This window comes from Dysidea avara, chromosome 6, assembly GCF_963678975.1.
Source record: "Dysidea avara chromosome 6, odDysAvar1.4, whole genome shotgun sequence".
Taxonomy (NCBI): domain Eukaryota; kingdom Metazoa; phylum Porifera; class Demospongiae; order Dictyoceratida; family Dysideidae; genus Dysidea; species Dysidea avara.
Window position 1 is genome coordinate 22,270,006 of NC_089277.1, and position 25,703 is coordinate 22,295,708.

The 25,703-nt window shown below is 36.6% G+C and overlaps 2 protein-coding genes across 2 annotated transcripts; one reads left to right on the plus strand and one right to left on the minus strand.

The window, feature by feature from the left end:
• Positions 1-952: 952 nt before the first annotated feature.
• Positions 953-10,826, minus strand: LOC136257474 (transitional endoplasmic reticulum ATPase-like). The gene is made up of 6 exons (XM_066050694.1): positions 10,696-10,826; positions 10,569-10,635; positions 6,320-6,391; positions 5,042-5,220; positions 2,820-2,881; positions 953-1,246 (listed from the first exon to the last, which is right to left on the minus strand). Exons 1-6 carry the CDS (start codon positions 10,707-10,709, stop codon positions 1,074-1,076), a joined length of 567 nt encoding a protein of 188 aa, XP_065906766.1. The 5' UTR covers positions 10,710-10,826; the 3' UTR covers positions 953-1,073.
• Positions 10,785-25,376, plus strand: LOC136257473 (protein C-mannosyl-transferase DPY19L3-like). The gene is made up of 15 exons (XM_066050693.1): positions 10,785-11,157; positions 13,135-13,225; positions 13,756-13,877; positions 13,985-14,124; positions 14,314-14,440; positions 14,725-14,859; positions 15,376-15,507; positions 17,539-17,646; positions 17,700-17,782; positions 17,871-18,035; positions 18,767-18,968; positions 20,834-20,890; positions 21,024-21,106; positions 21,271-21,403; positions 24,965-25,376. The coding sequence occupies exons 1-15, from the start codon at positions 10,873-10,875 to the stop codon at positions 25,286-25,288; spliced, it is 2,187 nt and encodes a 728-aa protein (XP_065906765.1). The 5' UTR covers positions 10,785-10,872; the 3' UTR covers positions 25,289-25,376.
• The last annotated feature ends 327 nt before the right edge of the window (positions 25,377-25,703 follow it).

The following is a 25,703-nucleotide window of genomic DNA, read 5'->3' on the forward strand; positions in this document are numbered from 1 at the left end:
CATCATTATTGATAATCAAGAGTAGTGCAGGTCTGTGCCTGTGTGGGTACTGGAGAGCTTCAAGGCTGAAAGTTTGGTGTAATCATTAAAGAAGGGCTCATCTGAACTATGTGAATCCCTCGTAATGTCATGTGAACCTCTTGATGATTTTGTGTCTTATGAGTGTAAGGATTCGGTATGTTCTTCTGGCTAGAGTCTGTATAACATTATGTGACTGGATTTTGGAAAAATCAGCCTTAATGTCACATTTTACAACTGGAATATTTATGATTGAAATAAGACATTACAAACTTCTACTGAGCTTTACAGTGATTAGATCAGTAGTCAGTACTCTGCATTGCAAGAAATTTTGTGAAATATTTAACAGGTGCATAAGTGCTTTAGTGGTGACACATATATAAGTGTAGATTTTACATGTGACATTAGGACTGATTTTCCAAAATCTGGTCACAAAATGTGCATCATAAGTATGACGAATGCATATAAACATTAGTCAACATAAATATATACTTCACTCTGACGAAACATGCATGGCCAGCTAGCTGCACACACTAGAGTGCCCTCATAGACCACCTTCTGAATGATGTATTGCATCCCAATTTACATGCATAATGTATATAGATAATGCACAAGCCAAAACTCACTGTTGTATGTACACATTTATTCAATATGGGAAGGGATGTTCAAAAAAGTTCTTTCCAATTGCTTGTGATTAGTTGTGAATAATGTACCAGCTTGAATTTGGTAACATCATAACTCTACAATATGTACCACTATTGCTTACAAACATTAAGAAATTATAATTAGTCAAGTTTGGAAAATTGGAAAGGCTGAAAGATCCCTTATTACATATCCAGTCACATACGGAGATTCATTCAGTAAGTATATTATCTTCATGAATGAATGTGTTAGAGGCTTGACTACATAGCTGTGTCTAGTGGTATGTAATTCAGTATATAGTATGCATTGATTTGGTTGTATATATTATACACCTTTGAATTCATTCCTTAAGATGAAACACAGCTAAACACTATAATTATTTTACAGTATTCACTATACTACAGTATATTATCTCAGCCAACTAAATTTGACATATCAACTTCACCACCATTATCTTGCCTTATGAGTGGGTCACCATCACAATAAATCATAGTCTCTGGAGCCACAATACAATAAGGAGAGGGGTTAGTCTCCATCACCTTGAACTCTACTGTTTTCATTCCTTCATGCACCAGAAATGTATTTCCTGTTGGGACAGGATGGATAACAAAAGAGTTACTTACACCAAACATGTGTTATAGCTACATGACTGTAATTAAAGCCATACAACATGTATAGTATCACTGCAGTATTTTACATCATGAGAAAAGTATGTACAATGGAACTAATTGGGGGAAAGGATGTTCATATAATATAAAATCAAACTTCCATACATTTGTATACAGAGCTTTGCTCAACTACTGACAAATAAACATACACTTGTTGACAAAATACTCTAACTGAGTAGTAATGTTGGCGTTCAGATGATAGAGTGTTCTGTTAATCGGTGTTCGGATAACTATAAGGCCCATCTATTATTTCCTTGTCTAAAAGCTGATCATAGTTGATTAAATACCTGTCATGATTATAATCATAAGAGAGAAAGTTTCCAGCACAATAAGAATATAAAATGTAAAATTACAACTTTATAGACCCAGACTATAAATGGAATCTACTGTTTTTCTTGCTGCTACTATGTACAGTTTATTCAAACCCATCGACATTGACTTGAGATATCATGGATGAAAGTGCCATGAGTAATCGCATGAGTGGCCTATGCAAGTCAATGTGTGGATGCAGATACATATCATAATGTTTTCCAATCATGTTATATAGGCCTTTTGTTTATATAGGCTGAGTCAAAATCGAAGTACAACTGTGGGCTTTTATATGAGAAAATACAGTATATGTACCATGTACAGGAAGAAACTTTAATGTACAGTGAATCACCTATTATTGCTTTTGGTGAAATATATTTTGGGGATCTGCATACAGTAAGGAACAAATTCCGATTACTTCTAATGCAAGGTTTCTTGCTGTATGATAGTGAGGAAAGTCATGTGATGCTTCAAGTAGCTCATAAGCTAGTCCAGCACAACAAGGCTCAGCAAGTATCTCAGCAAGTATCTCAGCTAGTGTCCTATTAAGTCTGTGTATTAAACTTTATAGCTTGTAATTGTAGCTACGAAGTTACCGTATTTACTCAATTTGTGCCGCACCCTTGAATAGTATCACAGTGCAGTGCTATTTGAGGGTCATCATCCTAGATTCTGAAAATAATAATTTTAGTTGTACAAATATCACACCCTCAAATAGTACCACACTATACTTTTGTAATTACTCTTTACTAGTGCTCTCATACCTTTAGTATTAATCTCCATCTTGATTTACAGAAGGCATTGTCCTGGTAAAGCTTAAACAGCTGTCACATAATCAAAATTCTGTTAGTAAATTGACTATGTAGCATGAGGCATGACATGGTTGTGCTACAAGGACTTAAGTGAAAGAAAGGTCTTGTATAGAAGTAGATAGCAACGCGTTGTGATTGTTTTATAAAACTATATTGTAGAATAGCTATAGCAGTGGCAGGTTTAAAATATTAGTAGCGCACCCTCAAATAACACTGCAGTGCGGCACTATTCGAAGGGTTTTATCCCTATTTTGGCAAAAATAATAGTACCCCTGGGGCAAAAATTGAGTAAATATGGTATATTGGTCTGATTGATACAATAATTCTGTATAGTAAAGGTGAGTGATGAATTATACAGTTTAGTGGATACCTTTTGTGACAGGTCTGTACGCATTCAGAAAGAACGGTTTGAGGAATCCATCAAATAAATCCCTGCAACAATATCATATACAGACCTGATATTCTTCAGTAACAAACAAGCTATATAATATAACATGCTTACCACATGTGTACAAGTTTAGATGTGCATCATTCTTTAAAATTCTTATCTGCACAACTTTGTGAATATTTTGGAAATTACACTAAAATCTTTTATCATATATCATAGTGATTACCATATAGCCAAAAAGTTTGGCAGGAGTAAAAATTTTGGCAAATTTGGCGAGTGAGCAGTGTTTCACCTAACTAAAATTTTGAAATCCATAAATCTGTATTAGCTCTAACTACTAACAAATTTGCCAAACTTTTTCCTCACCAAAATGCTATCATGGCAATTTCTTCCCACCAAATTTTACTCCCACCAAATTTTACTCCCACCAAAATTTCCAGCTATATTATGGTAATCTATTCCAAATTTCTTCAGAAAGTTGGCACTATGCTTTTGTTAATACTATACCAAAGTACACTCATTATTCTAATTTATTTCATTACTAATTTTTCTATTTACTTTTAATCAAAATGCTCAGTTAAGAGCAAGGACTACCCATTCCAAAAAAGTGCAATGTAACATTAGCCATGTGGCTTTTGCTCCAGAGGGTACCATACTACTGGAGTATCTATATTTTTGTGACCTGCTGAACGAAAACCTGACTTGTTTGCATTTTCCTCGAACTTCATTTTATAACTTTTTCATTGTTTAGAGTAGGCCTGCGTCGAATATGCCAGCATAATAAAAAGTATAAAATAGGCTGGAGTGCTATGTCAACATAATGCTAGCATATTAGGAGGATATTTCAAACTATGGAGCTTAATTCCATGACAATAGACCGATACTCCCTAATAGAGCAGTCAGTGGAAACTGCAAATTACAATAGAGCACTGTACATAGCTCCTTAGATTGATACTCTCTAATAAAACAGCCACTTTTTAGTGAAATACTCTAATAGAGCACTCACTGATTAAAATGCTCCACAATAATTGTAAGAAATGTTGCTAATCTAGGAGTGTAGTTCAAGCATAATGGGAACACTGAAGAGGATAAAGGTAAAAATTTTAGGAAATTCCTGAAAGCATTTTGGGAAACATTTTGAGCATGTTGATTCAGGCCTAGTCTATAGGGAAAAACCAATGAGCTGTTAAAGTTTCAGCTTTATCTGGAAAGCGCTTTGGAGTTATAGTGATAGACAACAAGAAGAACAAAACAATCAATTTGTACAGTGCCTACATGGGAAAAATACAGGTGCTTATTTGATCGATCATAAGGCTACAGATCTAGAGTTGGGACTTCTGTCATTCTATTCACCATGAACTGGGACATGCAATGGTATAGTTTAGTTAAATACAATTAATGTGGAAGTTACACACTATGTGACTACATACTTATGTTAAAAGAATTCTAATTATTGGCACATGATAATCAAATAATCATTGAAATGACACACTGCTGTCTCAAAAAGCAACAGAATCTATTAGATGTGTATGTTTGAGTCATGAAAATGTAGGAAGTATTTTAGTCCGCAGGGGGCACCTAACCAAAATGGATATCAATCTGTATCTTTTTAGTCTCATGCCCAGGCTCCACCCACTGTGTGAGTATGGTCTGGTGACAAACGCAAGAGTTTTTGGCCCTATGCCATTTTTCCTTTCTGACCAATCAGACGCTTTAATTCAGCTGTAATTCAATTTGATAGGCTAGAACGACGAAGATGGCTAACTGGAACCATGGATACAAATGCATAAACAATATGGCGGCAGGCCCAAAAACATAGCATAACTCACCAGACCCTACTCAATTCAGTGGGTGGGGTCTGGGCACGAGACTAGTATCTTTTAGGAGTTATACAAGGTGTGACGCACACTCAGCATGCAAAACATATTATGCACTCTTCAAGCAGATTCTGAAGCCATGCAAATGAATTCAATTATACACCTCCCTAAATTCAGTTATGAGACAATTTTACATATTCACTGTTCTACTAGAATGCCTCAATCTTCTAATACAATGATTGAAAATTTTGTAGGAGGAACAGGTGCTCTCCTTTCTCCATGACTATGCATGAATAACAATCAAATTCGAAAAATTATTATAGCCTATAAATGTGGCCAGTATTATATTTCTTGGAGATGCACGGTCAAACACAACAAATCACTAACCCATTAAATCCCTCCAGAGTATCACTGAATGGTAGTACATGTATTGCCTGTCCATACTGCACATCAATAAAGCTTACACTAACCTCATCATCAAAATTCACACCCAAGTTCTGGCGCACCACATTGTTAAGATAAACCTTGTGAACCATACACTGTTCACCAGACAATACTATACACACCTTGAGGAAGAGAATACCACTGACAAACAACAATCATATATGTGTATTGGAGTGCACACATAAATGCAACTACAAATCCGGATTATATATAGGTTTTCATCTCAATGTTATTTCTTCAAGGAAACTAGGCACCCCCCATTGGTGATCACATTCATAAGTACCAACAGCATTGTTAGTTTGTGGCTAGCTAAAGCATTCTGGGTCACAAGCTATGTATCTACATAATTCAAGGATAAAAAGGATGATGTACACTAGCTTCAACAATTTATCCTCCCGTCTACAGTGACATTTTGAATCACTTAATTCCTTTATTCTTACTTATTAAGTGGTATACACATTAGGCCTGAGGCCTTTCACAGTGTCCATATATTATCACTGACCAATAATTATCTCATGGTGGATAAGAAACCAATATTCAAGTATCCATATTTTTATTAATATATGTATATTTTTATAGAGATTAAGCTATATACCCATACGTACATTCATAAAAATAATTTAATGCTCACTCAAAGTCATGTGCACATACAGTATATGGTAAACTCAGCACACAAGGTACAGAAACTGTATATAGCTTTGTGGTGTTCCTCTCACAAGTACATAGTAGGCTGGACTGCTTCTCAGCTACACTGTAAGTGCTTAAATTTTACAAGAGATCATGGGAGATGGCAATAATACTATGCACATGTTCTAATAGAGCAGTGATGTAATAACATTGCACATAATTTTGTTTAGAATTGCTTTTAGATTTAAGCTCCAGATACTCCTAAGGCTCATACTTTAGTATTTGTAGTGTGCAGTGCACTCCACACACTGTGCAGTACACTCCACACACTGTGCAGTACACTCCACACACTGTGCAGTACACTCCACACACTGTGCAGTGCACTCCACACACTGTGAAGCGACCCCTAGCAATGTGTTCCTCTTCACATTGTAGATCTCCACTGCCAGATCTAGACCAGAACAAATAACTTATACCTGTACATAATTTATTATCAATTTTTATTTTTACTCTATAATTCTTTAGTTGCCACTTGTCAGACTCCACAATTATTACAATATATATTATACAATCACATCATTTATTATGTCTTACTGCTTCTTTGTCATTCTTTCCTTTTAGTAGCACAGCATCTCCTCTGTACAAATGCAATTCCTCCATTTTCTCCTATCAATTATATAATTACATACTGCAAATGTGAAAATAAAAATATTTAATGTTTGCATGAAATAAACTGTTGCATTTATGATGAGCTGGATAAATTCATAATTAATTTGATACTTCATGATCATTCATGATAGTTGAATAATTCCCAAGTTTGTCTCTGTGTGTACAGTACATAGCTAAGTAAATAAATAAATATGAAAGCACAAAGAAAGTATGCTACTTTATATTATAACACATGTGAGGCTAATCATCTCATAGCTGGTCACCATGCACCATTGTACATAAGTTTGATTTGTGCATACATTTTTTGAGCCAATTATGTAACAGTTAGACATCATAACACAGGGTTCTATGGAATTTAGAAGCCCAAAAAGCCCTGTGCTGTGGCGCCAGAGTGAAGTAAAGGCGCTAGTTACTACAGGCCTGAGAGTTTCTAAATTCCATGGAACCCTGTGTTTCGATGTCTAAATTATACAGACCATTGTACCTTTACTGCTGCTTGTGACATGAGAAATATAGCGTTCATTAGTAGAAACAAACCCAAAACAACTTCCTGTAACTTGTAACAGAACTTGCTATCCAATTAAATGCCCATGTATTGTCAATGTTACAGGAGTGTACTTGTCATGCTTAATATTACCCCAGAGACATGCAGGGATCTATTGAGACATAACAGGGGATCTATAAGATTTAGATACCTATAAGGCCACTTCAACTAAATCTTATGTTTCTCAAGTGAAATGCAGCTAAATAAAGGTTGGTAGGTCAGTAAAACTAAAATTAAAATGTGACCGGATTTGTGAAAATGGGTCTTCCACACACATCTGATTTACCAACTTTTACAATTCATAACTTCAGATTGGAAAACGCCAATGACTTTAAATTTGTTCAGCAATGAATAGCACCATAGCTGAATGGATGGAGAAAATTTCAGCTTTATATGCTACTTGAACACTAAGTTATGATCTTCCACGTTCATACAATTGGATGTGTGTGGAAGACTCCATTTTGCAAATCCGGTCACAAATATTCAGTTTGCAAGCTGAAGAGCGACTTTGTGAGTCAAACGGTGGCTAAGCTACATTACAGTTGCTATATCACTTGTGAGTAGGCAGCTGTATGGTGAGATATTGAATGTTACTTACTTTTTGAGAGCGTAAGATAAACTTGCAACTCCTTCATGATGTTATCACTCTTTGCAAGGTGATTGCGTGATTACATAATTATTTTATTCTGAAAAATGCAGGTTCAAGAACCCGCTCAAGAAACAAAAGATTTAGTTGAAGTGGCCTAAGCAGCCAATGAAATTCAAGTGTTTGAGGTCTAAACTTTGATAAATTTTGAGTATATCAAACCTATTATGTTTGAAATATGTTTTCAAATTTGAGAGCTCATTAATTTTTTTAAATGTATACAGTATTCACTGACTGTTGTATTACAATATTATTACTTCTGTGAAGTGTGAATATGCATAATATTATATTTAAGATACGGAAAATAATAACATTATAGCTATACATATGAAATGCAGTAGCAATGCATAGTGTGCAGTGTTGGCAATGTTATTTTAAAAATGTAACTTGATACATATTAAGCCTTCTTCTCACTTGATGTCCTGCATTCACAGAATTACCCATTACTTGTAAACAACGTAACACCCTACAGTTATGTAGCTATTACTCCTAGACAAAAAGTAATAAGTTACTTATTAATTTGAGGGTGGTAACCAGCAATATATTAGCTACATTTGTTCATTAAAAACTACAATTTGTAAGTCCAACCTTCTAAAATCAAGTTCCAAGCCTGTCTAAAACTATACAAGTGACACAAGTGAAATATGTGTAGTTCAGCTAGTATCTTGGCCTTACTGGTACACCCCATACACTGTAACTCTAATTTGTTCATGCCTGAAATGCTGACTACAGTGTTGTCCACAAATTACAACAAATCTTGTGTGGATCGGATACAATGCACATTAAAAAGTGAAAGCACATTACACTTCTGGATGCATATCCATTAGTAACTCAGTCATGAAATGCATTATATTACTCGCTACTGCAAAAAAGTAATAATGCGTTACATTTGCTGGTAACGTGTTACCCCTAACCTTGGTAGTATATGCTCATGTTTTGCTGCCTTTTTGGTAAGCACATTGAACATTTTAATTTAAGTTTAAAACCTTGAAAAATGTCCTGTTATGCTGCTTGATGCTTTTGCTGACCTATCACACTAGACATTATGCCAGCAGAATTGGCGCAAGTCTATATATGCATAATACAATTATTACTAAGGATTACATGCTGTTAGCTATCTCTTAGTAGTGGGCCATGCAAGGATACAAGGGAAGCACCAATCATTTCCTTATAGTTAACAGCTGGTGAACAGCCATGCAATGATGAAAGAAAGTGTTCTACTGATGTATAGGGTAATAATTAATCTGCTAGGCCATCATTATTATACCATCACCTAAAAACTGATACAAGCAGGAGGTGGTTATTGATTATTAGTTATACAGTTGACTGCTTTGTCTGAGTACACGACTGCTCTATTAGAGTATCTCGATCTAGAGAGGTGCAAGATTATTTATTTATTTATTATTATTATTTATCTGATTTGTCAAAAAAAGACAGGGTGACACCAAAAGGCAGAGCCTGTACGAGGGTGTTTCCCTAGAAGATACAAAACCAAAAATGGAAGGGGACAAATACAGAGAAAACACAGCTACAAAAAAAAAACAAGAAAGAACACATACACATATAAATTAATTACAACAAAACAGATTATACACAGCTTGGCGAAACTTAGATGAACTGAGATCAAATACATCACACGATAGAGTGTTCCATAAGAAAACAGTGTTCACAAAGAAAGAATGTCTATAAGAATTGATAGAAGACTGTAGCGGAACAAGGGTGAGAGGATGCGCTCGGGTACAAGATGTATTGAAATTACAGTAATTTGATAGCTTCAAAGAATCGTACCTACCTTTTAGGATGTCATAAAGCATAGCCACGCTCAAATAATTCCTTCGAGATGACAGTGTTGGCCAGTGTAACTCTTGTAAACAACCATTAGAAGATTTATTCCAACACTTATGTAATGGTGACCAACGACTTCCACAGGCCCAACGTGCAGCACGTCGTTGGACAGATTCCACTGTGGACTTATCAGAAACAGTGTGAGGATTCCATACAGTGCAAGCGTACTCTAGTGAAGGTCGCACTAAAGACTTATAGACCATGGATTTGGCCTCAGTTGTAGCACCCCATAAAGTGTGACGAAGAAAATTCAAGGACTTGCTGGCTTTGGCTGCAACATACTTGCAGTGGTGTGACCATGACAAATTCGATTGAAAGAAAACTCCCAAATATTTCACAGAGGATTTCCAGGATAGAAGAGAGCGGTTTATGAAATAATCATAAGATATTTTCTTTCGTTATTATTATTAGCACTTTACAGTGACCATTATGCAGCCTGTTCAACAAGAGTGGATCGGAGGGACTCCAACCCCTTAGTTACTATACTGCTATATGTTTATATTAACAGCTGAGTGATTTTGTGCCTCCCTCCATACTAAATAGTGCATTCACCTGATCAATAATCAAATAATTAAAGTTTGGTGCGGCTACCTAGTATAAATTGATGTGGGTAGTGGCGGGAAACAAGGAATAAAATAATGATGTGGTCTTATAATTTATTATATTAACTTCAATGGCTTGAGAGTTGTTCTTGCATACATAATTATTTTTCGTACCATACTGGATATCTAGCTATAAACATTAGTCATGAGAATAGCAAGCAGCATACAAGTTATCTAGTATAGAAATAAGTATCTTTGCTTTTAACTGAATGTTATATATGTTGTACGTATAAGCTTAGGAATAAGTGCATGGCCACACTATGCATAATTAGCTTTTAACACATTTTAAGATAGAAAGAAGTTATCATATCACCGGAGCCAGCTTTGTTAATTCAGATAACTTGAAATGGCAGAAAAAAATCACATGCGCTTCTATCAAACGGAGCCATGTAGCTAATGTCACCCCTCGTGTAGCCACACCCACCGGGGGGCTTTAATCTATGACTCACCGCTTCCACACTATTAATTAATCCTTAGGGCCAGATTAAAACTAGCGTGTGAAAGATATAAAACACAGCACAAACAATAGCTATGTACCTGTGAGAGGAACACCACAGAGCTGTCGTCGGCGTGCTCAATGGAGGCGACATCCGACGCTATCAACCTGAATGGAGCCAAAATAAACACACATAGTGTCCACAAAGATAAACCACTACAATCTGACTTGTTGTCTGCCATGCCGGATCAATCCGAGGAATCAAACAATTGCTTCACGTGCTCAGCGTGCCACAGAGAGCAAGTGGCGGTTAAAATCCGTATGAAACCGTACGAAACCGATGTACGTGTGTAGACCTACCCTGAGCTCGTCAACCTTGTCAACCTCGTCGTCAACCCTTCTGTGATGCAAGAAGTCAGGAAAAGGAGAAATGAACGACAGAACAATAAAGGATCTAAACAACATTTATCGCTACATCAAGATTCTGGTCAATGTGGTGAAACAAAATCTTTGACGACAACAACAGCAACGGCAGACAATGAGTCAGAGAACTGTTTGTCTCGTTTTTCATGGCTCTGGAGGATGTGCCAGTTTCTATTTGGCATAGCAGTGGCGTGTTATATAGGATACAGATACTCGTCTTTTGTGAAGCTACTTCACGAAAATGATATGTGGTTTTCAGAAATATCAGTGAGTGCTTTTGTGTCCTTGTCAGTGTTAGTGTGTATATTTTGCATGTATACATGGTCAAATGTGTCCGAGATATTTGTAATTGTGTGTTTAGAGCATCTCAGTGATGTTTTCTTTCTCTCTGGCAAGGGTCAGCCACATCCATACTGACAGTACACTTGCATCCAGAATCAAGAACATTGATTGTTAAATTTTACCGTGATCGCTTGATTTCACCTATAAGTGAGCCTAGATTCTTAACTATCTACTGCAAAAGCAGGGCCGGTGGAAGCTCTTAGTGGCTGGTCAGGCAACAAGCCAGGTTTTGATTTAGGGATTGTGATGAGTGTGTGAAGCACGATGAGTGACTGTGCTGTGAAGCACTCTGGCATGCAAAGCATGCCCCTCTAGGGGGGTCTGGGGGCATGCCCCCCGAGGAAAATTTCAAATTTTTAGTGTTTGTAAACCACATTCTGAAACAATTTTAGCACTTTACAAGAGTTGATTTTAAGATATTGCTTCATACATACACTGACTTTTGTAACTTCCCTATAGCTGTCACACTACCTTTCTATATGTTGTAAAGTCTAATTTCGTTTATACAATTGATCAGGTTTTTACAGGCTTTGCCTTCTTACCTGTACCCCCAATAATAATAATAACCTACCTTTCAGCAGAGCTGGAAGAACGTCCACCGCACTGGTCATCACGTGCTTCGATCATTAGACGCACGAATATAATAAAGGATGATAAGCAAGTGGTAACATGAAGTCGGTTACACATCCTTTTACTGCATTAAAGGTTAGGATGGTTGGTGTCTGTCTAGAAATATATAGATTAGTGTATGTCATGATGACGTAACTACTATACGGAGCTACCTTATTAGTGTGTAGCTATATTAGCTTAGCTAGGCATGCGCTCACATGACTGGCTTGGGCTGTGAAAATCTGCTACGGCAGTGGCCGTAGTGCTTACACCGGCCCTGAAAAGCCTAGTATATTTTCTTACTTGTGTTGCTAAAAAAAATCATATTAAAAGGTGCTTGATTTTTACTTTAGCGGATGTCTTTATCACTTGATTCATTGCCCCTTGATCGTGTGATTGAGACTTGATCCTGGTTGTAAGTGTTTCAACAGCTATATAAGGTGTGTGCAGTAAAACCTATTAATCAGGATACTTTAAAAATGAGGTCACCTGCATATTCTGGACACTCAGCGTTGGCCCCAAATTATTCCTTTGGTAGTAAATTGAGCTGGAAACTCAAGGATCTGTTTATAGTCAAGACACTTGGTTGGTGACAAGGTTTCACTGTATGTTTGTGTGTTGCTCCAGACTCTAGTCTTTGACGGAGGGAAGACTGATTTAGAGGTCTTTTTAAAGGGTGTGTATGTGTTGGGGAGGGGGAGGGGGGTAACAGCAAAAAAGTTATCCTTGAACCTTTGTATAGTGTAATTGGGGTTGTTTATAAATTGTGATTTTTTTTATTCCAACGTTTCTCATCCTTAAAAAATATCCCTCCCCCCAAGGCATTAATAGTATTGATTAGAGACTGCTGTTAGAAGACCTGGCCATCATTTCAAATGGCCAAATTGTGCATGTGTAGGTTGTGTATTGACCAGACAATCCCCACATTCTTGTGACAAATAATTGAGAATACCACAGGGATATAATAATAAGGATCAAAAATATTAATTTGTTTATGATCAAGGTAAACTTCAAAAGAGGTGGTGAAGCCATTTAGCGAATTGTTTATATAAGGCTTTTCCACAAATGAATTGTTTAAAGCCAAGAAAAATTTTGTTAATCAAAGTCCTTGATAATTATACTGGTTAAAAAGTATAATTAATGTAATAAATGGATCAAACAATCAGTTATAATGTTGTAATACACAATGGTCTCCTTGTGTGCAAGTGAATTGATATTCAAAGTATGTAAAAATATCAACAATTGTTTATTCATGTTGATGTATTTTTTGTTAACTTGGTATCTCTGGTATAGGAAGTGGAACGAGAGATCTCATTTCGGACAGAATCTGGCTTGTATTACTCCTACTACAAACAACTAGTGAACACACCAACATTGTCACAGGGTAAGATTACATGTGTTCCATATGCCACTGACATCATGGGCACCTTCAGTATTTATAGTTTAGTCTAGCAGTTAAATCTAGTGTTGTTGGTTATGGTGTATGTTGTGTTTCCCTTTCTTATATAGCAATGAGACCAGAACATGTGTTTGTTTAATTATTTGTTTATTGTATAGTAATTATTTGTGTCTATATACCATGTTACACACCTTAATGAAAGGCCTCTTTGGTCTGTATTTCTGTATGTGGAATCAAAATTGCGTGGTGATGGCATAGTGGCATAGGAAGTTATGAAAGTTTAAAACAGTGGACATTTTTGGTGTTCACCTGTTTTATGCGCACCTCATCATACAGTGTACCAAAACCTGTTTGCCAGAGTTATTTGTGTTTTATTTGTATGCACCATAATTTGTTTACTGATAGTATAATGAAACACAAGATTTATAAACATGTATTGTGCATTTAAAATGCAGTAATAAATATTGTACAGCATGTAGTTTGTACAAGACTTTTTTTGTTGTTTATTTTTGTAGGATTACAGGATCTTTGCTATGACAATATCACCGAGAGTTCACATACCATAAACATCATTGAAAGGTTTAATATATTTCAAGAGATAGTGTTAGCCGGTCTCTATAAATGGATCCTACCACAGGTACCATGTGTATTATATGTGCTATCTTAGTATGTGTGTAAATGTGTTGTGTATGTTTGCACAATTGTACGAGTTCACAATTATACGAGTTTAATCTGGTCCCACAGGTGGAGCCTGTGTATTTCTACATCAATGCAGTGTTTGGTCTACAAGCTGTACATGTTGTGGCTTTGTTTGGCACCGCGTGGCTATTATCTGACTCACTTTTGGCTGGAGTATTGGCTACAGCATTTTACATATTCAACTGGTGAGTACGTGAACAGACTCCTGTATATCTTGAGGTACTAGTGAATATGTGCAGATGGTTCACACAATAAACTGCACACATCATGATTAAGTAATTGTATATTGTGTGTTAGTCATAATGATTTGCTTACATACAAACAATTTTATGTGCTGTCTTTGGTGATGGTGTCCGATATGTATATCTCTGTAGGGTAGATGCAACTCGTGTTCAAGTTGCTATTCCACTAAGGGAAAGCTTTGCTCTTCCATTCATTGCTATACAAATATGCTTCACTGTAATCTATTTGAAATACAATAATGCTACACAACTCAGGCAGGTTAGTGTCAAGTTTAGTTAATGTACTGTACATGTACACCCATGATCAAGTTGTATGTACTGTACAATTCATATGATACATAAAGCCAACATTGACTTACACATGTGTACATTTGCACACATTCATGTATGTACGCACGTGTGTGTATGTACTGGTAATATTCAGTACACACAAATGTAACTCATATTGCATACACTCTAATTGAACAGTCAGTATAGTTCAGATTTCTTATTTTATAGCCACAAGGTCGCTTATGTAATTGAGTTTTTCTCCTGTGAACACAGGGCTTCACTTTGATGATGATATTTGTCAGTTGTCTAATGGTGGCAATGACCTGGCAGTTTGCCCAGTTTGTGTTCCTGTTAGAAGGATTTGCTCTGTTTGGTGTCCAAGTGATGGGAATTGTACCCACAAATAAGGTATGAGCATGAGTGTACATGTACTGAACTGTACATTTTTATAAAGATATTCTACGAGTATATGTTGCATGCATGAAAAATTCATGCTGAAAGACATGTTGTATATTGTGTTTGCATTGAATTATTGTAGTTTTGGCGGGTTTTCACAACAAGCAAATACGTGAATGTTCCCAATTCATAAATTATTTGCATTTGTGTGTACACTGTACTGGTGTTATAAATATAGTATGCACTCCATTATCTGAAAACCTGTGTCCCGGGTCATGTTTAGTGAATTTGTTTAGAGACATGAAGCCCATTAAATGTGCATACGTGACTCGGCTTATATCCTGTAATATAGAGCATACTTAAGCTTACAACCAAACACCTAGAACAGTCATTTTGGAATATCATCGGTTCCATTGATTTTCTGTTGTACCGCATTTGCACTAATTCATGTGTAGCTTTTCTACTTGTAAACTATTTATGTACAGTGTATATGTATGTATGTCATATAGTCGATTCCTTTCACTATAGGCACACTGGTTGATGTTGTGTCAGTTAGCAGCACTGCTGGTGGTCTATGTGTTACAGTTCTTTAACACAATGTTGTTAGGATCTCTCTATGTTAGCTTTACCATTGCAGCTACCATCGTGTTCATAATACAGGTTTGTAGTTACATGTACCTAAACTTTTTTTTTATATGCATAACATACAGTACGATAGTACTTGTATAGTATAGATGGCAAAGGTGTGGGCGTGGCCCGTGATATAATATAACCCAAAACCTGCCTCGATTTTTCCTCACAACATAATGACAGTATTGGTGGAGTAAAATTAAGCCCAAAAGTGTCTTCAGATTGACCTGAAACGTCCCTGTTTAGTTGCTACAGATTTTAAAAAAAAATTTTTTTTTCAACAGAATTTTCTACTGCCTGCCTGCCTAATGCCTTCAGTCAAGCATAGCGGAAAACTGGCTACATCTATAGCCCTAATTCTTTCAGAGAAACGTTTTTAGTTCACTTGAGAAAAAACCTTTGGTATATTGATAAACATACAATGAGTGCACTATTGTGTTACCTTTTATCCTTCTTCACCATGGCCATCAGTCAAGGTTCTCTGCTGATAGTGTTACAGTGGGGCTTCCATCTACGGGTGTACATTGCATCAAACTATTGGAATACACGTGGAATTGCACCAAACTATTTGAACAAACGTGGCTCAGTGGTTTTCAAAGTTGGCAGTTGTAATTGTAATTGTAATGTTTCAACAGAGATTCTACTTAGTGAGACACCGATATCATTCAGTGAGAGTGACTTGTTCAATACCATATAGGGGAAAGTTTCGATGGGCTAAAATTTTGTGTATTTTGTGGTTTTTGATAAAACTGCGAAAGTTTCCCTGCGAATGCTGCTGCTAGCTGTGGTGTCCAGATTGATTAACAATTTGGAAAGTTCTGCAGCAGCCCAGCTTCTTTTGTGAGCCACGCCCACTTATTTGGATTGTGCATTGCTGTATGTAACTAGTCATACATGGAGCCACACCCATTTAACAAGGTGTGTTGCAACAATCTGAAGGCATGCACAAAGCCACGTGCATTGCTGTGTGTATGCCTAATGTAGAGCCACACCCACTTTAATCGATCGTCAAGTGCCCAGACTGTATGTTCGCATCATAATTGTCGTGAGCCACGCTCATTTATTGACAAAATAAATGGGCATTGTTTACGTGCACGGCTATGCATTTTGAGCGTGCCGTCCACAACGAAAGTTTAACCACATTTGCCCTCTACCGCAAAATTTTCGCCCATTGAAACTTCCCCCCTATACGGTATCACGGCAAACTAGATGAATATAGTTTAATGATTTATAAGTGTTGTTTTCCAGCAAAGTTGACTGGCAAAGTTGCTTGTGTTTCTGAATATCAAGCTAAATGCTTTTGCATTTCTTTACTGGACCAGCACTATTGTTGTTTAGTTACGTGAATCCAGCTTACTACAGTTTAACAATTTTATATAGTGGTGTTATGCTAGTTGATTGCTTGCATAATATAGAGTGCTGTGATTAACTCTATGATGATATCAAGAGTACATAATATGTACTCTTGATGATATTGTGACAGGTTTTGTGAAAAGCGTAGTCATGAGCTTGCAAACAAAGTTCACATATAAGAAAAATTAGGAATTTTAAACGTACTAGAGTAGGGACTGTGTATAGTACTGCAGTAAAAAGCACTGAAACAAACTGGATCAGAGTAGTACGTAATGTCCAAATACTACAAAACAATAAGAAGTGAATATCCCTACTGTGCATTTTCTTATACTTGTCTATATACGTACATAGGTACACTACATGAGTATAAAGTAAAAATTTGAGACACAATCTTTCAGACATCAACTAAAGTAGGTCCCATTCATTTTCATACACGTTGCACTGTAGCTGACTCCGTGCAATACAATACATACCTACTATTGAAATTACACCCTGTAGCTGATTCATTAGTCATTCTCCAAATACAATGCTGTAGCCTTCACACACAGCACTCATTTTACATGAGTACATTGTTGTTGTAATGTGATTGCTCTATTTGAACATTTATACTGAGCATGAAAACACTATTGTTGCACTCTGCCATATGTACATCCTCTACCTGGACAGTGTATATGGTACTGTTGCACAGATGTTTATTCTTATTCCTAGGGATATCAAGCTCCAAGAGGAGGCACAGTTATCAAAGCTTTGATCAAGTTCATATTGTCCAACATATCAGTGTTGTTACTAACAGTTATCATCCATACTGTCATTAAGGTACACATTGTTGACTGGTGATCTGGTATATATTGTATGGCTTGTCATAGTAGAGAGTGTTGAGTATTGATGAGGATGAACACGTATACAAGTTTGTCAGTGCAAAACTTGGTTTTACTCCAATGACAGAACTAAGGTTATGTGAGTGTGTGTTTGTGTGTGTTTAGTATTTCTACACATGTACATCCACAATAAATTTACATACAAATGTTACTCTGTTGTAGAGACTTTGATGCACTGATCTACCTGTGTGAACCAGCCTTCAGACCTCAACCATGGGATACATATAACAGGCTACTACTCAGTCTGGTGTTGCCGTGTTTCATCATCACTGTGATGGTGTTGCTAGGCAACCTTGTTAACAATTTATACTCTTTTATGACCACAAAGTAAGTACAGTAAATCATCCAGTGACATATTTTGAGGATAATAGTTTCCTTTAAATATGCGACTGGGTCTACAAGAATCCCACATGTTAACACAAACCTAGTTATTTTACAATTGAATACAATAAATGTAATGGGTGAAATATTTGCAAAATTGAAAGACATCTGTAAATCTTTTAAGCACATGAAAGAAGGTGATAATAGCAAAAAGCTTATTAGCACTGTAATCCCCAAAACAAGAGGAGTCGAAAATCTTTGTTTCATGCCAATAGATAGAGAAAATGTAATAAAATGGAATTCCAAAATTCTTCCAGATCCAGGCACATATTTGAACACATGAAACTTTTGTGAATTGAATTTTTTCATACATGAATATAATCCTGTACATGTCATAGGCGTAGCAACCCGGAAGGGCAATGGGGGCTAATAAATTTCTGCTTTCAGTTTGCAAAAGATCGAAATACTCTAATAGAACAGTCAGTTGTTCTAATAATGCAGTCAATGTGTGAATATGCCCTTAAAATTGATCTGAGAAGGCTAAATCTTCAAAAAATTTCTGTGGGCGTATAGGTATGCCCCAAGACCCCAGAGAAATCTTGTTTCACATGCTGACTATGCTTTACAACAAGCCCCCCTGTCTAAAAATATTTTGCTACGCCTATGCATTTGTAACTTAACTTGAAAATTTCTATAGCAACACCAGATTGATAATGCCAATTTTTCCTTCACTATAGCCAACCTACAGTACATCCATTCATAAGACCTCACTATGCGTTCATTGTTATTCTCAATGTGTTCTTCTGTTTTGTGGCAATCACTACACTGAGGTTTAAGGTGTTGAGTATTCCTTATGTGTGTGTACTGGCCGCAGCTGGCGTATGTGATCATGTGATGTGGAGTAGTGTGTTAGAGTGGATCAGAATGAAGGGACAATCAGTTAAGTGTCGTATGCTGATGCGTAGTATTATTTACATGCATATGTATAGTTGAGTTTTACAAACTTTTGTTTAAACCAGGTGCATGCCTGGTTACTGAAATTGTTTTTATAAAAGTGTGTGTGTGTACGTGTACGTGTGTACCTATCTTTGTTTGTTCATATGCATCTACGTGAGCAGAATCATTAATGGTAAAAGCAGCTTTTACGTGTAAGAAGTTTAAGTGAAATGAAGTCAGTATTAACTTACGTACTGGTAAACTTTGCTCTGAGGTGGTTTCTTTTTGGCGGTCTGAAATAAGGGTGTGGCGATTCGCCCCCTCAGACTTTGTGAATTACCTTCCCTTTGGGGTTTAACAGGCAGGTAACAATTGAGAAACAACAGTGCAGTCCTCGTGGACTACCAGGAATAGCCTATTCCTTCCGTTGGTTGCAAAGGGGGTGTATCCCCAATGCACACGAACAAAAATGAAGAGCAGTTTTGAGACTTTGTCAAGAGAATTTGTGGGAAATAACACTATAGTCAAACTATTAAAAGTTTAGAAGATACTTCTGTGCATAATATGCTGTTGAAAGCAGTTTGTTTAGCAAGTGCTTCATTAGTATAAGGCATAGCAGCGTAATTGAAGAATTACAAAATGTTCATGAATTACGAAATCTGAGAATTGCAATAAAGTAATTTTGCATTGTTGCACAATTTAATATACATAGTTGGTTAATTCCAGATGAGTTAGCTAGTTGCATGGCGCCTGGTTTTTAGAAGTAGCACAACATCAACTTGTTTTGTGTAGTACGTATTTAATAGTACAATAATGTGATACTCTCTGTGTATCTCATACTACAGTGATGCCACAGTCAGTTGCATTAGGTACACATACCAGTTGTAACTATAATGTTCATCATGTAGTACCGTAGAGTTGAGTTGTTAAGCGCATGTGCTTATAATTTTTGAAGAAAATTTGTAAAAATAATGCTATCTGTTAGTAATTATGGGTGGGTATAACACAGAATCACTACCTTGTAACAGAGTAATTCGTGGTCAGCATACCAGTGTATGAATATTTTGACTTCATTTCTGGGTGAAATTGTTCATGATGAACAATAATATTGCAGTCCAGAAGGCTGATTTGCTGTATACACAGTGAAGGGAGACCTAAGTGCTCAAGGAGATGTTAATTTTCTGGTATTTCCAGTGTTTCTTCTAGTGATGCATTGATACCACTTTTTCACTACCAATCTGATACATTTAAGACCAGAAATGGCCGATACAGATCCGATACTTTGCCCCACAGGCATTTCTCACAAGAAACAACTAGTGATTTGACTAATAGTTAATAAACCAGCTTACTAAACTCATTTGCTAATCTCATCAACCACAGTTTGCTGGTTTGTGGCTATCAATTGGGTGAAGATAATATAGTTTTATGGCTTCAATGAATCTTATTTTGTGGCTTACTGCAGTTTCCACTGTACTAGTAATTGGCTTCTTTCGAAGAATTCATAACTTATATCAGCTCTTGCTTAACTATGTTCGATGCACTATGTACGCTGCCATCTTGAAAAGTAATTAAATGGTGTCATTTAAAGTATCGGTTGGTATCGGGCATTTATAGCCTTACCGATACAAATCTGATACCACCAAAATAGGGCTGATACCAATACTAGTATTGGTATCGGTGCATCACTAGTTTCTTCTCATGTATAGCTTTGTTACGTGTAAGACACACATTGGGCCATGTGCGCTTTTCAGCCATGGCTAATCACTGGTGACTGGAAGTACTTGTATTGTATGTACATGTGTAGCATGATTATGTGTTAGTAAACTGTTATGTAATAGTGCAGCTACATTGTTGTTACTTATTTACAGATGGATATGCTGCGCTCTTTGACTGTCACCTTATTCATAGCTCTGTTGACCTATAGGGTATGTTTGTGGTATGTCTATACTGCTCTTATTACATGTATACCCTAGTTTACCAACTAGTTATGTGCCACTAGTTGTGCTGCACTTTGTTACTTACTGTAGCACATGATGTACTGTACATGTGTACCTGTAGGAACTACCTAAATTACAACAACAAGCTGAGCAATTGAGAGAGTTCTATGATCCTGATACTGTGGAGTTGATGAAATGGATAAAGTAAGTGTTAACCGCTAATTACTGGTAATGAATTGTCAATTGTGTATAATATTAAGATGCATTCTCGAGTATGTTTTAATGTGCTGAAACTTTTAACATTTTGTACCTGATGTAGCTATACCTAATACATTTTTATGAATACATTATTATGTTGTACTACACAGTACCAAGACAGCACCACAGGCAGCATTTGCTGGTAGTATGCAGTTACTGGCTGGAGTGAAGTTATGCACCAGTAGGACCATCACTAACCATCCTCACTTTGAGAACAAACTGCTCAGACAAAGAACTGTACAGGTAAACAATCAAACTGCATGTGTGTACACTGTACAGTAGTACAGCATGCACACATACACTAACATGGAAACCTTTGTTTACTCTAATATGTACCATATGTCAGTCAGCACCACTTTTACAGTGACCCCTGAGCAAAAAACATGGCTAATGTTGACAGCAATGAATTACTGTAGGATGCTGCATTGGTTCCTACCAACCTGATGCCTCTGTAGAGGTTTCACAAGCTTCTCAGAACATAAGTTTCTGCTTTGGAGCAGGCACATTTTAGTGTGCTTTTCACAATATCAGTGTACATATTGCTGCTGGAATTCTGCTGGGTATACATACTTCTTTCAAAATCTAAAACCCACAATCATTAGTAGAAATGGGTATGCTATAACTAGTGTGTAGATTACTGAACTTTCATATTTAAATTTTTTTGGCAAGGTCATTCCTACATAGTGTGATAGAGCCTATTTTTAGCAGCCACCTATATGGGGACACTTCAATTCAAAATTTTTCTAATGTATACAATATTCCAGCCACCAACCAATTATGTGACCTGATTTTGGAAAACCTACCTTTTGGACACATAAACCAAGCAAGTTTTAATATATGCCAACATGAAATATAGCTACTTTATCTGGTTAGCATTTCCACACTACCTTTGTCAAATTAACATGCCAAAATTTTTGTTCATAATTATGGCATATCCTAGCAAGCCAAACCAATATAAGATTAATGTGTAGTAATCTTAGCATATATACTCTCTTTCTAGAGACCAAATTTTGTAAACATCTCTAATGCAACACATTGCTCTACAGACACTCGAGTGACTCCATCTATGTGTGTGTGTGTTTTGTGCCCTTGCAGTCTATCTGGTGCTCACAAAGGTGTGAATTTGGCCTATACCTTTCCATTACGGCACTCATCCATTTTGAATCCTAATTGTTGCCTAACCCACCTTACTACCCACCCTCCATCCCTTTGTGAGGACTAACGATCAAGCAATACTCTTGAAATGGCAGGAGGCTGCTTCTTGTACCCTAGATACTATGAAGGTCATAAATGTCTCCGTAATCAGGGAAAATTTCACTGCGTAGCTGTGAATTGCATAAAATGCCATTTATCTACAATTGTACATTATACCAAAAATGTAGGTTTTCCAAAATCAGATCACGTATTGTATAACCACGTCTATTATGGGTACAGTATTTACTGTGTATACTGTATGGTATGACAAGCCAGGTGTATCTGTGTGACAGGCAGTTTTGCAGTTATGTTATATACAGGATGATGTAGTTATCTGAATGGCAGGCCTTAATTTAATTTTTAAGGCGACAAGGACAAATGTCCTTACATATTCACAAATGTACAGACATAGAGTCAAATTGTACAGACATGAGCTAGAGAAACACTTTACACTGCTGGAATTGGAATAGGGAATTTCCACTGAAAGCTTTGAAGTTAAATACAACCACATAGCTATAACATATCACCACGCTGTGGTCATTACAGCTGTTGGTGATAGCAGTACACAAAAAGGGGTAGTTGGAAAAGGCAGATACGGTCGGACGCGGACATGGACATTTTCAAAAAGTACTTTTACATTTATATAACAGTTATTTTTCATACCTAATGCTGTTTTTACAGCAGTCTTCGCTTCCAGACCCAGGCATCGATCTTGTCATAGCCCTTATTCATATAAAAACGCATGTGCGAAGGATGGACTAGCACTCTAAAGACCATATAGTGTTGTATACGTGCTTTAGAAATCTAATTCAGAGTCATAGAGATTAATCTAGCATGTCCCAACCTAATCTCGTAGGCCAGATCCTTAAAACCCTCAACACTCGGTATAAGCACCTGCGCCTTATACTAAAAGGCATAAGAATGTGGATTTGTCCTGCTAAGCTAAGTTGCATGGGGCATACAAGCTAATCTTTACAAATATATAACTCTGTATTAGACTTTAGAGCATGTGTACAACACTATATGGTCTTTGGCATGCTGTGGAGTGCTGGTATAGTCCTTTGCACGTGCGCTTATAAATGGATAAGTGCTATGACAAGATCGACGCCTGGGTCTAGAAGCAAAGACTGCTGTAGAAACAGCGTTAGGTATGAAAAATAATTGTTATATAAATGTAAAAGTGCTTTTTGAAAATGTCCGCGTCCGACCGTATCCGCCTTTTCCAACTACCCGTACACAAAGGGGAGGTGGCATTGGTAAATCCTTGGGTTGGGAAAATGTAGATCTCCTAACAGCCAAGTGACAGTCATTGTTAGCACTACAAACAAACATGTACACATCAACTTTTATGGTACCACTATTGGTATTTGCAAGGACATGTGTGTCCACCCAAAACTAATTATGTGCAGACATTGTGCTATTTGTGCAGATTTTGTCTGTTGACTGCATGTTAATTTAAGGCCTGGAATGGTATTTTTGAGTATACATTGTTTGTTCATACGCAAGGTAGTTTTTAATACGGGTTACTTTTTTAGTATTAATATTTCACGATACTATCCTACTCACTGTATGCTTAATACTGTACTGTGTGCAGAATTGTACTTTTTGTGCTTAGTATGATACGAAGTTCATTCAGTGTACCTTATGTATGTCTTTTAATTGTGGTATTATTTTAGCCACCTAACTAACCTCAACAGCAACCACATGTACACTGTGGTTGTTCTGAGAATCATAGTTATGTAACATGATATCAAGATTATGGTATTACACAAAATACCACAGTACATAGTGTATGTAAGAATCAGGTGGTTTTACACAGAATTATCCATCACAATAATTCTGTGTAACACCATCAATAGTTTCAATTTCAGTGTTTCAATTTCAACCACAGTTAATGCTAGGAAAAATTAATGTACCATTTAATCACTATGGTATCTACATGGCATTTTGTCATTTTCATGCTATAGATTATGTATAAAATATGTATTTCATTAATACACTGTACAGCACTCATGCAGCACACAGGAGAGGCCCACTCATCATTACTCCCATAATGAAAACCATTTATAATATTATAACCTCATAGAAATCTAGCCTTTATAGGTCTACATAGCATTCCTCTAGCTTGAAACTTGGCTGTTCATGTACATACAAACCCACAATTAAATGTTCGTGTGTCCCAATATAACGAGTCAAAGTGTATCATATCTTTGAACTGGCTAATAAGCATCATAGCCATGAGCAAACCACATTCCTATGATAAATAGAGCCTTACCAAAATTCAATTAAACTCCACAATTATATTTGAATTGCCCTTCAGTTGTAGTTAGCACATTTTGTTGCTTGCTACTATCAACTAACCGCTGCGTCTACATATTTACCAGGACCAAATGGTTAGCTTAGCTGGGTACTATAAATATTTCACACACACGCACACACACACATAGCCTTGAAGAGTATTACTTAGAAAAGCAAGGTTTTATGACATATAGTACATGGGGATAAATTGACTTTAGGTGCTTATAATCCTTCAAAAGCCTGTAGGAAATTTTCTGAAGGTATACTGTGTGTGTAGTTCATACTGTATATATGCTTTCTACTTTCACGCAGGTTTATCAGATGTACGCTAAGAGGAGCCCTAAAGATGTATATGATATTCTCAAAGCTATTGATACACACTACATCATTCTGGAGGACAGTATTTGTATAATTAGTCCTGACCCAAATAACAAGTACTGTAGATTACCTGATCAACTGGATCTTGTGAATGGTCACACTTTGGACCCTATTACAGGTAGTGAGGATATCCCAGGATTGCAGCCTGCCAGTTGGCCAAGATTTTGTGATGTTATTCGGTTTAATAGAGCAGAGTATAGCAGATATTTTAAACTAGTGTTTGAGAATAAAACATTTAGAGTTTATAAAGTAAAGTAAATCATGTGTTTGTATAGTATGTCAAATTAACATGATTCATATTTCTCGCTGGTACCAAAATGATTCCCTTGTACACCGTTTCAGTGAACTTGAAAGTTTAGTGGTAGTTTGCATGGCATGTGCATGTGTTTTTGCATAATTTTAAAATGACTATATATCTAAACCAAATATTAACCAAGCTGTAAAAAAATATGTGCCCCTACCAAAAAATTCCGGGATGAAAAAAGGTGGAAGCCACAATGATGTTACTACCAGGGATTAACATGATTGCAACTAGCTATTTCTTGGTCGCCACCTTTGATTTCACATATTTTTAACCCTGGCTTTTTTAGGTCACAGCTTGAATGTTTTGGTGTAGATATCACTTCTTTCTATAATTGCATACACCAAAGCTGGCCAGAGGGGCCTGCTTTTT

Bases quoted from the DNA above. Each gene is read 5' to 3' on its own strand.
- LOC136257474 (XM_066050694.1), bottom strand. The intron at 5,221-6,319 runs GTAAGACATAAT...CTCTTCCTCAAG, and splicing joins GAAAGAATGACAAAGAAGCA to GTGTGTATAGTATTGTCTGG. The intron at 2,882-5,041 runs GTTAGTGATTTG...ATATTGTTGCAG, and splicing joins ACTCTGGAGGGATTTAATGG to GGATTTATTTGATGGATTCC.
- LOC136257473 (XM_066050693.1), top strand. From the start codon at position 10,873: ATGCAAGAAGTCAGGAAAAGGAGAAATGAACGACAGAACAATAAAGGA. The intron at 14,441-14,724 runs GTTAGTGTCAAG...CTGTGAACACAG, and splicing joins ATGCTACACAACTCAGGCAG to GGCTTCACTTTGATGATGAT. The intron at 18,969-20,833 runs GTTAAGTGTCGT...ACTTATTTACAG, and splicing joins TCAGAATGAAGGGACAATCA to ATGGATATGCTGCGCTCTTT.